Source organism: Electrophorus electricus, chromosome 4, assembly GCF_013358815.1.
Source record: "Electrophorus electricus isolate fEleEle1 chromosome 4, fEleEle1.pri, whole genome shotgun sequence".
In the NCBI taxonomy this organism is placed as follows: domain Eukaryota; kingdom Metazoa; phylum Chordata; class Actinopteri; order Gymnotiformes; family Gymnotidae; genus Electrophorus; species Electrophorus electricus.
Window position 1 is genome coordinate 19,928,951 of NC_049538.1, and position 12,708 is coordinate 19,941,658.

The 12,708-nt window shown below is 38.3% G+C and overlaps 1 protein-coding gene across 1 annotated transcript; it reads left to right on the plus strand.

The window, feature by feature from the left end:
* The first annotated feature begins 2,754 nt into the window (after positions 1-2,754).
* Positions 2,755-11,363, plus strand: LOC113589589 (uncharacterized protein C14orf132). Its single transcript, XM_027029316.2, has 2 exons — positions 2,755-2,954; positions 10,902-11,363. Exons 1-2 carry the CDS (start codon positions 2,928-2,930, stop codon positions 11,118-11,120), a joined length of 246 nt encoding a protein of 81 aa, XP_026885117.2. The 5' UTR covers positions 2,755-2,927; the 3' UTR covers positions 11,121-11,363.
* The last annotated feature ends 1,345 nt before the right edge of the window (positions 11,364-12,708 follow it).

The following is a 12,708-nucleotide window of genomic DNA, read 5'->3' on the forward strand; positions in this document are numbered from 1 at the left end:
ACCTGCTCCATGTAGACCATCCACTGGGTTTAGTGCTTAGACCGTGCTTGCTCTCCCTCTATACTCACTCTCTTGGTAAGGTCATATCCTTATATGATTATTCATACCACCACTATGTTGGTGATAGCTGATTTTCTACTTTCCACCTTTTGGCATTTGCGTTTCTGCTCATATATTGGCATGCCAGCAGACATCTTATAAAGGAAGGCAGCTCATCGCCTGAAGCTAAATCTCAGAAAGAGGTGCTATATATCACGGGTGATGTTTCCCCAAGTTAGGATGTTGGGTCACACTAGAGAATTCCAGGGGCACTCCAAATGACAAGGGCTGAAACCTCTTAGACACTGGCAGCCTATAAACAAATACAAGACGCATCTTCACAGAGACAATGAGCACTTAAATATCTTGGGATCTGTTGGAGCCATTCTCCCAGTTTGGTGGTCACAGCTTCTAGTGCTGCGATTACCATGGAAACCACAGTTGCCTTTTCTAGCTCTTCTCTCAGCCCTTGGTATATCTCAAGCTTTTTGTGTACCTTGTTCCTGATGTTGTGCTCCCTCAGGATCGTCTGCCCTCTTCTGCTGTTTATATGGATGGTTAGCAATTATCATCTTGTTTGTCTGTATCTGGAAGTCCCACAGGATATTAGCATGGTAATTTTCCCAACCACCTTTGTGGGTGTATCCCACTTAGAGCGTGGAAGTCCATACTCGACACAGATGTTTCTCTATACTATGCCAGCCACTTGGTTATGGCGTTCCCTGTTTGCCGGTGGTATATACCATGCACGGGTTTATCCTCCCATGATGGTCCCTGTTCCTTCTTATTTCCATGCTGTCTGAGGTACTAACTAAGCACTTCATCACTTGGGGCGTCATCATTCTGGTGTACTCCTGGATCTTGGTTGTTTCATACAGGATAGTGGCTCTGATGCTCACCAATCCTCAGCCCCCCCACATCCACTTAGTGTACAGTGTGTGAGTGCTGGATTGGGGATGAAATACATGCATTGTGAGGAGTTTCCTTGTCTTAATGTCAGTGGATTGTATCTCCCTCTTAGGCCATGTTATTATACCAGCGAGGTACCTGATGACTGGCAGGGCATAGGTGTTGATAACTCAGATCTTGTTTCCCCCATTCAGCTGACTTCTCAAAACTTGCTTCACTCTTTGTAGGTATTTGGCTGTAGTTGCTGTCAATGTGGCCTCTTCATGACTCCTATTTGCCTGTGGAATTCCAAGGTACTTGTAGCTGCCCTGAACTGTGTTCTGTTGCCTTCTGGTTGTGCAATCCTCTCTGTTCTAGCTACCTTCCCTCTCCTTGTAACCAATCACATGAATTGAATGTCATACAATCACATGACATTCCAATGTATATCTTGATGAGATGGATTAGTGAGTTGATTTCTCTTTCACTTCTGGCTTACAGCTTGATGTCATCCATGTATAGGATGACAACAAGCTATATCAAGGTTGACATGTAGCTGGTATGTGTAGCTGCTCTTGGTGAGTATCTCACTGAGTGGGTTCAGACCTATGCAGAACAGCAGGTATTCCACAGTATTGAGCCATGTGCCTACTCATCTTAGCTGCAGTGATGCCTGACAGGAGCTTCAATGTTGTGCAGAGGCAGGTTATCAGATGGTAATTGGATGGAACTATCCCTTTTTGGGGGTCCTTCTGGATCAGGATTGTCAGGTCTTCAGTTAACCATTCAGGCTAGGTTCCATCCATTAGAAGATGGTTTATTTGCGCTGCTAGGTGCTCATGGAATGCAGTCAGCTTCTTCAGCCAGTTGGCATGAACCATGTCAGGGTTCTTCTTCTTGGATATCTGCTAGCATGATGATTACTGGATTCTGTTCAGGGAGGTTGCTGGAGTCTGCTCTCAGGTTCTCTAACCACTGATCATTGTTGTTGCGTGATGCCTCCTTCTCCCATATGCCTTTCCTGTAATAATTGTGTGGGGGAAATTTTCTTGGCACACTTTGGGCCCCTTAATACCAACTGAGAATTGCATGATAATGCACCTTGTCACACAGCTCAGATAATCTCAAACTGGTTTCTTGAAGATGACACTGTTTTCAAATGGCCTCCACAGCCACCAGATAACAATCTGATAGAGCACCATTGGGATGTGGTGGAATAGGAGATTCACATCAGGCGTGCAGCTGATGCTATCATGTCAATATGGACCAAAATCTCTACAGGATGTTCATATATATAAATATATAAATAAATGTAATATATAATTGCAGTGAGGTTCTAGGAGGAGGAACCAGGGAACCAATTTATATTACAATATAAATATATTATAGAGTTTATAGTTTATAGTTTATATTTGTAATATAATGTACTATAAACTGGTTCCTCCTCCTAGAACCTCCTAGAGTAGTGAGGTTCTAGAAGGAGGAACCAGTTTATATTACAAAAACTAAATATCAGTCCTTTTTCTCTGAGCTTCCTAACTTTGCTGCCATAATTTTAAATTCACTGTTCCAGCCACCAGTGCTGAAAAGCTTGACTGATTTTTATTTTTTTTCAAAATGTGAGTATACTTTGAGTTAGTTACTGTATTATTGTGACTAATCTTAATTACAGCAAAAATAATTCCCTGTTGAGAATAAGAGGGAAGAGCTTGTTTAGATGTCAAGGAGTTTCACTGTCAAAAGACACCATCAGTAACGCTGACTTTCTCAACTGCACCTGAGCTCAATTTCCGCGGTATGCGAGAGAGACGTTCTCGCTGAAGCTCCATTTGGAATGAAACGATCCAACACTTCTGCTTTCAACCAACCAAGCGTCTAACGTTAACAGTGAATTAGCTCCGAATACCTTTACTTATTCTGCACGCACATTCCATGCTTCTTCTGGAAAGTGTATCGATCTGCATTTTCTTTAAGTTCGCAGGGCGGTTGAAATTGCCTTAATGGAATTATCGCTGATGGCGGCACAGGTACGACTTTTACTTTATCACCTCTGTTCCTTTATTTACCTTTTAGTGCTGGATATCTGCACTGAAAACACTTACCGATTTCTGGGATTAGGAGGAGAAAAACCTTAAATTATATTTATTATATTGGCATACTTGCTGGATTACACACTACTATTGTATATCAAATAACGTGTATGATTGTCCGTGTGCATGTGTAATAACAGTTATTTGTGAGTGCTGCAAGATTGCAATAAAGATAAAAGGTACGGTCAGACATTCTCTTGAAAGTTTTACAGCATTACAGTGGCAGTAAATGATTTGTCGTGAAGACAGCGCAGGTTACTTCGATGGTTATTTAGTAAAGTTATTTCCCTCATTTATAAATTAGAACTCTAATTTATCTAATGTTTACCGTCGAATTGTCACTGGTCACTGGTACTCTCCATCACCGGGCTCACCAGTGCACTGCTGATCTTTTGGGTGTTGTATTTTAATAATCTTTTTAGAGGAAAAACATTAAGTTGAAATTATGGGATATTGAGAGTTTTATTTATTTTTATTTATTTATTTTATTTTATTTTATTTTTTTTACTACTATTTCACACCCAAGTAAGTCCATTTGGTAAGTTCTCTTGCTCAATATTCCACACCTGAATGACGATGACTGTAAATCTTGGAGATAAGCAGCTGGTACCAGCTATTTAATCCAGCCTCTCTTAGCCGCTTCATTATGAAGTAACAGAATGTTAATTAGGATCTTAAAGTAGGGCCCTGGCTGACATCTGTTGCTTTGACAGCACTGTTGTAGCCATAAATAAAATGAGATAAAGTGAGGTGACTACTTACACTTATATCTAGCATAGAAAATAACCATTCACATTTGGTTTGACATTTAAAACAACATTGCTTATGACATTCATTTTGCTTTTTCAGTGTTGCACTGATAGAAGAATGAATATGCCTCAGAAACAAACAAACATACATACATGTTTGACCTATATCAGGTTGAACATGTGTAATGCCACTTTCAGTTTACTTTAATTATATTTCAGATCATGTTTAATATCAATGTAAATCTTGCCTGCATTTGTGTATTTAAATATTTTTATGTATTAGACTCTTTTATGTTTTGGAGGCAGGTGCACCCTCTGTCAAGGGAAGCACCTTCTCTTGCTATCTCATGTTATAGTCTGAGCTACCGTTTAATTACCTTGAATAAAAATGATTTTTGTTCTGCATGGCATTTTGATGAGGCTTATATACAGGGCTTGTACAAGGCTTTCCAAAGGTAGGGATTCAGTAAGCTTCTGAGTGCAGTGACAATAAGAAGCACTGTCATGCCATTAAACTTACTCCAGACTCAGTGGGCGGTTCTCACCTGGAGCAGTATGGGCTAGACGAGAACGTAGGTTGGGCTGCCGCCTGACAGCTGGTGTATCCTGAGGCAGATGAGGCAGAAGCCAAAAACAACCTTTCCCCAGAGGGAGCACTAAGATTTATTCTTATGATGGGACTAAGATGATGGGAATACGACTTGGCAGTCCTTAAAAAATTCCAAAGACCAACAGCACTCAATGTTCTTTTTTATTTGAATGCTCAGTCCAATTATAATAAAGCATGATTATCTGATGACATTGACTATGTTTAGGTGCTAACTTAATCTATAATGATAGGAGAATGATCAGTTTACAAACATAAACTCAGGAAAGAAAGCTTAGTTGCCTAGGTCTTGTTAATGAGGTGTTTAAAAAAAATGATTTTATTAAAATCCAATACTAATATTAAATAAATACAAAGAAATTATCTTTGTGTATGGGCTGATGATTCTTCATTGTTGTGTGGTATGACTACTGACTCTCTGGAGGACCATAAAAACTATCAGGAAGACAGATTAAATATGTTTATCAGATATGCATCTTTATAAACTAAGGATCGGTCAACTTTGTTGTCCCTGTCCTCGTAATTTGTTGTCATTAGCTAGTCCTTTTCATACAAGTGAGGTAGTTTCACTGTTTGCTTATGTAGAATGTCTTTCGGCTGAGTAAGATGAAAGATATAGGAGACAGGGTTGCTATACTTTTTTCCCTGAATGACAGCTATGTATTTAAAGTTTTGCTCTTAAGCTTTAAACACTTGATTCCCAAAGAGACCCCTCCAATTCACCTAAACAAGAAGAAAAACATCTTAAACCTCAAGGTCTAATATTTATATCCCAGTCTCACATCATAACATGTCATGTGTTATGACACATCATCTTACATAAGATTTTTTCACTGTCAACCTGTCTAAAACAAATGTGTCTAGTAAGTAAATGTGCCACCATGGACTAAGTCATGTTTGTGTGTCTTTATCTCACCCACTTTCACACACAAATACACATACTCACACAAACTCAACCCCCCTCATACACACATATACAGGATAAGGGATAGAGGTATGTGGGAGTGGGAGAGAGTGGTTTGTAAGCCTCAGTTTCTGAGAGCCAGTAAAAGCCAGCAGATCATCAGAGCTTGACTCTAATCTGTTTGGGACAATCCATCCAGAACAAGATTGCCATATACTCTCAAATACACAAACTGCTCCAATCAGTGTGCTGCACTGTGCTTCTACTAAAGCCAGACACTGATATATCAAGCCACTAATCTCACTACAGATGACTTTCCTCAGGAACTGAGGTACAGATCTTTCTCACACACTTTAAAAACCTTTTCCATCAATTCCTATATACCCAATCAGCTTTAATATACCATTAGATATTCTTTCCTGAATCTCACAACAAATCCTGTATCTGCCATTTTTTCCTGTTTCCCCGCTATCTGCAATGAACTCTAGTAAATCCAGTCAGATTTACCCATGTGGTGTGCCTGCATGTCATGCTTTAATAACTTCACTCTTCTATCACACAATAACTTATTCACTTTATCAATGTTTCTGAAAATGCTTTAGAATGTATAAAGTATGCTGTTCATTTGAATATTTGAATTGGCCAGGGTTTTTCATTGATTGATGTGTATAAATTAGTAGAATATCCCATTGCTGTAGGTGCATTTAAAGCCTATATTCCACAGCAGATGTTTAGCCATACCAGTTTGATGAGGAATTTCAAATGTTTTTTGAAATTCAACTCATCTCCCATGTTTGCAGTCTGTGGTGTCCTACACAGTGCTCAGATCCTAACTGCAATGGACACTTGAGCCACAACAATGGCACAGTGGTGAAATACCTAACACGCATAGCTAAAAGGTCATGAGAATAAATGCCTTACAGTGCCATTTATTTATTCTGGCTCATTACAAACTCTCAAAGAATGAAGCTATATTTAGAAACAGCTTGTTTGCAAAGTTGGAAACCTTTGATCTGGATCTTTTTTCTTTCACAAAGTGTTTATGCATGTGATAAGATTGTCTTCACTGCTAGGTGACACACAAGCCTATTTAAAGAGATTTCAGTGAAACTGAAACATGTGAGACATGGAGGTGATGCTATGGCATCCAACCTTGAGCTTTGCACAACAAATAAGAATAGAGTTTATTATAAACAAATAAGTTTAGAATAAGATGTTCATGATGTTTCAATTGAAAGAAACTTGAATTTTTCTTGCTAGTCATGTTTATGTCCTTTATAAACTGATTGAGATATGCTGGCATGAGAGAAATAAGGTTTATCCAATTTAAACAATCCAGAAAGTCTCTACAGAATTTTATAGAAAATGCCAGGAAACTACAAAGCAACTAAAATAAAGAACAATTAAAATGTAAATAAAAGCAAAAGTGCAAATTATTTCTCTATGCAAAATGATTCTTGTCTGTGACCTCAGCAGTTGTTGATCATCCCACAGAGGGGTGTGTGATAACTACCAACACTATTAAAATACTCAAAAAACTAATTGCATTAATACCTTATTTTTAAAATCAGTGACTATCTAACTAGATGAACTAAAATTGTAAAATAGCTTATCCATCTTTGCAACTGTATTTAGCAGTAGGTAGCTGAGTGGTGATCTAGTTATATTATGTCCAAACAGGTGCTATTGGAAAGAGGCCTCAAACTTGGAGGGATGCAACATTGCAGTTTGTAAGGCCACTGGGAACTGTAGGTCAATCCACATTACTGCAAGTGGACCCAAATGTGCAACCCTTGTAATTGTATTTCCCTCCCCCAGGGTGCACCAGAAAAGGAAACACACTCATACACTTTCCTGGTGGTTTAGCAACATGGACCTAGTATCTGGCTATTGCCAGGTAAAATGAACTCTTCAGTGTTCAGCTGGCTACACCAATCCAACCTAAAGCTAAAAGCAGCTAAATGTGGCCTTTTCCATCACAAGGTAGTTTACTGGGGACATATTATCTCCACACAAGGTATCTTCACAGATCCCCAAAAAGTATAGAAGGTCCAACTATCTCCCAACCCACCTTTGTGTAAGAAGTCTCTCAGTTTGTAAGCTTGCCGGAGTACTATCATGGATCATGAAGGATTTTGCCGCTGTGCCAAAACCACTTCACAAATTCACTGAGAAGCACGTTCATTTCTGGTGGACACCTGCATGTCAGGAAGTTATCAAAGTACCTATCCTAAGCTATCTACATGATAGTGGAAATAGTGGAAATCTCATTCTTGGTACAGACACCAGCAACTTTACCCTCGGTGCTGTCCCAGCATCCCAAGTGTGAGATGATGCAGGGTGTGTGCTAGCATATATCAGCTGATGATTATCCTCCACTGAACAGAATAATTTCACTACATGGAGAGAACTAATCGCTATAGTGGAGTTCACTAGACATTTCATGCCATGAGCTTGCTAAAACTTCTCCAGAGTATGTGACACAACTTCAAGATAAATTGGAGCTTGCCCACAAGGTAATGAAAAAAGCACTGGATCTGTCTGTGGAACATGCAAAGAAACAATATGACAAGAAAGCCACCAAGACCCATTACAACATTGTTGATGTGGCAGTGGCACCTAGTGAAAAGAACAAAGCATGTGTGAAACAAAATCAAAAAGTTCCTCCCATCATAGGAGGGACCTTACTTCATCCTTGGTCTAGTGAGTAATTTGGTGTACTGGTTAGAGTATCCTAAAATGAAAGCAAAAGTTGTTCATCACAAGGTCAAGTCCCATAACTCTCAACTCAATCCAGTCTCTTCAGAGCAGGTCATGTTATTAATGCATCAATGTCTGTTTCCATGCGTCTTGGAACATCAGATGAACTTCAGCCTAGTGGGGGTAGCACAGTACCAGAAAGCCAATAATGGATTGAGAAATATAAAAAATGCCTGACTGGGTTGGTGACTGGATTGTTTCTTGAACTGTGAACAGATAACTTGAACCTGAATTAAAGCATTCAAGCTGTTCAGATAAGTGTTCTTTTGTAAATACCAAAGAGATAGGAGAGAAAATTTTGCTTAGCAGTGTTTAAAAATCTGCGAGGTCCTTATGGTTGCGACCTGAGACATTTAAGAAGTGAAAATGTTGCCAGAGACTATGTAAGGAATTGAGCCAGGAAGTAACATATAATAGAAGGGTTGCTGTGTTGGAAATATTGACCTTTTGGCCTTGGACCAACTCTGCTAACACTGTGCTACTCACTACTATGTATTTAGAGCCATAAAGATGGACTGTATGGACTGTTTGCTATGTGTAGTCATAACTGACAATAAATAAATACCTTTCTGAGAATAAAAAGGGGTAGCATCCGATGTACATGTGTAAGTAAAAAGTCATGAGGTCTTAAACATTTATATGAGTGCTGGAGCGGTGTTAGTCTTAGATAATTACATTATGGGTATTATAGTGAATTTACTGGTATTCCCTGGTAATGGTACAGTCGTGGCCAAACGTTTTGAGACTGACACAAATTTTGGGTTTCACAAAGTTTACTGCCTAGGTGAGTGCTACCATGAGTCCTGTGACATGCCAACAGTGAGGCATCCATTCATGTTTGGGGTTGCTTCTCATCCAAAGGAGTGGGTTTGCTCAAAATTGTGACTAAGAACACTGCCATGAATAAGGAATGGTGTCAAAACATCCTCCAAGAGCAACTTCTCCCAATGATCCAGGAGCAATTTGGTGATGAACATTCCAGCATGAGTGTGTCTGTGTGTGATGAATGGAACCTCCTGCTGTGGGAATAGGGAGGCAGTGAGATGGAGAGAAGCAGCAAAGTGAATCAGACCGCATTACCCAGAACACACCTGTAATTGAAAACTGGTGTCACCTTATGCTTGGCCCAAACAGGAGCTATCCAACATTTGAATGATGAATGGAAACACATGAAATGAAAAGTTTGTTTGCCTTTCAAAAGTTTGTTTGCCTTTCAAAATCTCTATAGCTAGAAAGAGGCATGCTGGAGTGGGACGCTGCATCAAGTAGGTTACTGCTTTAGTTTTAGTCATTAAACGTCTATTTCTGTTAAACAGAATGCTATACATAGCATAACCAGGACTGGCCTGAACACCTTGAATAGCATATGTAATACTTCAAATACCTGTTAGTGTTTCCATACATAGTCTTGACTACTCAAACTCTAAAACAATAATGGTGTTTGAAAATGTTTAAGTAAACATGCCCATTACTGTGGTTAAAAAAATCATATAAAGAGCTTCAACATACCTGTGACAGCATGATTTAACTTCTAAAAATATGCAAAGAATGTAGCCTATTGAGTGATAAACCTACTTAAACATGGATCGCTATACTTATACGTACTTAAGTCAAACCTTTCCTTCCTCAATACAAATGTTTTGTCATATATTTTGCATTAAGCATATTTCTATTCCAGTTCAATGTTCTCATTAAGCATTCAGCAAAACTTACTCAGCATCTTTGCCTTCTTGATCTTAACAACTTAGCTACTCTTAGCCATTTAGCCACTCCATAATTTCCTGAAGTGAAACTATGTATATATGCTGCATGAAAATCTGATTACTTAAACCAGTTAATATTTAGTTAAAAGTTAAAACAGCTCTAATGGTGTTTGCTGACAAGATGTATTTTCATAAGCAGACACCTTTTTCTGAATATTCACATCATTTAGGTGAGCACTATGTCACTATGTGAGCACTATTCTTCTCTGAAGAAAGGTGTAGGTGTGTGTGTGTGTGTGTGTGTGTGTGTGTGTGTGTGTGAGTGTGAGTATAGGGGCGAAGGCAGCAGCTCAGGCCCAGACGTTTCCTTCATTAACCTGGCTACCCTCAGAGCAGTTTGACCAGTCATGCCTCACTTCACCTCCCATGCAAGAGGGTGGAAAGACTGCACTATGATATCTCCCTTGTTTGTCGTATAAATAAAACATGATACTTTTAGATTTTTATATTGTTAAAAATAACTTTATATACACCAAGTGCAAGTGTCAGGTACATCTGTGTGACTGATTCAAGTATCACTTGGTTTCACAGTTGACCACCAACTGAAACATTCTCCCATAGTGGTAAACAAGAATAACCCAGTGAATGGTTTCTTCAGAGTCTACAGTTATTGTTGGTAATAAAAGTTACATTTACTGTGTAATTAGTGTGTTGGTAGCAAACAGAAGTCAACTTATCCCAGATCCTGAGAGGAAAAGAAAAACAAGAAACAGCTGAAGATACAGTGATGAAATACTGCTCAATTTTGAAGTGACTAAATTCATGTACTGCACACATTTTTATAATTTTTGTTTTGTTTTGTAAAAGATAAAAAATCCTGCCTTTGTACTACTAAATTTGAACATGATTCTAGATCACTCTAAGCCAAACCTTTGCTTTATTTTAAAAATATCATGTATTTTTAGTTAATTATTGTCTCTTTTGATGTGTTTAATTCATATTTAACACAAATTATATCTGATGCAGACCTTCTTTACTTCATTAATTTTTCACAAATCAAGTTCAAGCTGAAAGAAATGTTAAAGTTTTGAATTTTTAGCTTCATGGTGCCACTGTAGCTATTTGGAGTGATGGTAACTTTTCTCTTCTGTGTTCTGATAGCATTTTCCTGCAGTGAGTGGAGCCTTCATGGATTCCCCCTCTAATGGAAACACATCCCTCCAGACCTCTACCTCTAACCTCAGTGCCAGCTTCTCCCAGCCTGAGGAACAGGAGGAGGAAGGCAAATTCTCCAGTGATGCCATCTGGCTGTGGGTGGCTGTCATTGCAACCATCGGCAACATAGTGGTTGTGGGAGTGGTGTGTGCCTGTGCTTTTTAGACTCTGTAGTCTGCAAGGACACAGCCTAAATTCACAGTTTTCTCTCTTATCATTCTGACCATTAGCATCTGAGGACATCTTTTTATTTTTCCAAAGATTCCATTTGGGGTCCATTATTTTAAATGTAAAGCATGGGAAATTGGAAATGGGGCGGTCTTAGTCCACCTAATACATTTGATATTTTACATACATATACATTTCATTTTGGATTAAACTGAATTGGATTTGATTGAAACTGAAAAATATGGGCTGGTCTGTTTGTAACATCATATTTGTTGTGTGTATCTCATTCATAGCTTTTGATCTTCTTGATGATGAAAAGTAGAAAAAGCAAAGAACAGAAAAGGTGAATATGTGAATATATATATTTTTGTACCTGTAGTAATCAAAAACAGGCTTATTCATTTACAAAAGCAGATTTTACATAAACTGATAGCTCATTTACAAAAGTAATATCGGGGCAGGTCAACCAAATGAAGTACCCATATTATGGATCCTTCTACTTCTAAACCATATATCTGACATAATAATGTGACATGGCTTCATGACCAACCTGGCAGTGTGTGTATGTGCATTAGTGTGTGTGTTTGTGTGTGTGTGCGTGTGCGTGTGTGTAATAAATTGTTGGCAGTTGGTGTGTGTTCAGAGAGGTTGTACATTCACCCTGCGTTAGCTGGCTTCCAGACAAACCCCTCCTGGTGATTCTGCTTGGCCCAAGCTCTAACAGCCAGCTCCATTTCTCTGGCTATTTTTGACCTTGACATTCAGACTGCATCATTTTGCATGGTTTTCCAATAGCACACCTTTTGTTCACTTTAAATAGGACCATTTTTGTAAATTTACATTTTTAATACATATTAGAAATATATTTTTAATAATTTTCAGTATACACATTCATAGAAGCATCAGAGTCTCAAATAGATATTGTACATTTAAATAAACAAAACGTCACCGTCTTCAGTGGGTTTTAGGTGATATTACGCAGTTTAACAGTTTATATTATTTTCCAAGGGTGAAGTACAGTCATAATTATTTATTTTTGTTCATAGATGGAGGCATATTACATCCCATTTCTGAACTGCAGTCACTAAAAATGTTCAGTTTAATTAAATAAGTTTAATTAAATAAGTAAATTTAATTTGCACAATTAAACTGAAAACATCCTTAACACAATGAATCCAGCAATTTTGTCATTTTAAAGCTTTCTGTTTGATAAGATTTGATTACATTTCTGCTGCCTTTAGTCTTAATAAATATGTGTTTTAACATAATTTATTTAATAGTCTATTAGAGTATATTAGTATTAGTTTCCCTGTTGGCAATGGCCATCAAAACAGTTATGAGGACTACTCCAAAGCTGAACCAAGCTATTTTTGGAGGGTGTAATTAGTATGTGAAGGGCACATAATTGTAATTATTATGTGAAGGGCTCTACTTGTTATAGATTACAAGGAGTATGCTACAAACTGAAGCAAAGTGTCACTAAAGAAGCTTCTGTGATGCTTGAAGACCTGACTCTGAGGAACACACTGACTGAGGAAAGGCAGACCTGACACTGAGTAGCACACTGATAGAGGCGAGACCTAAG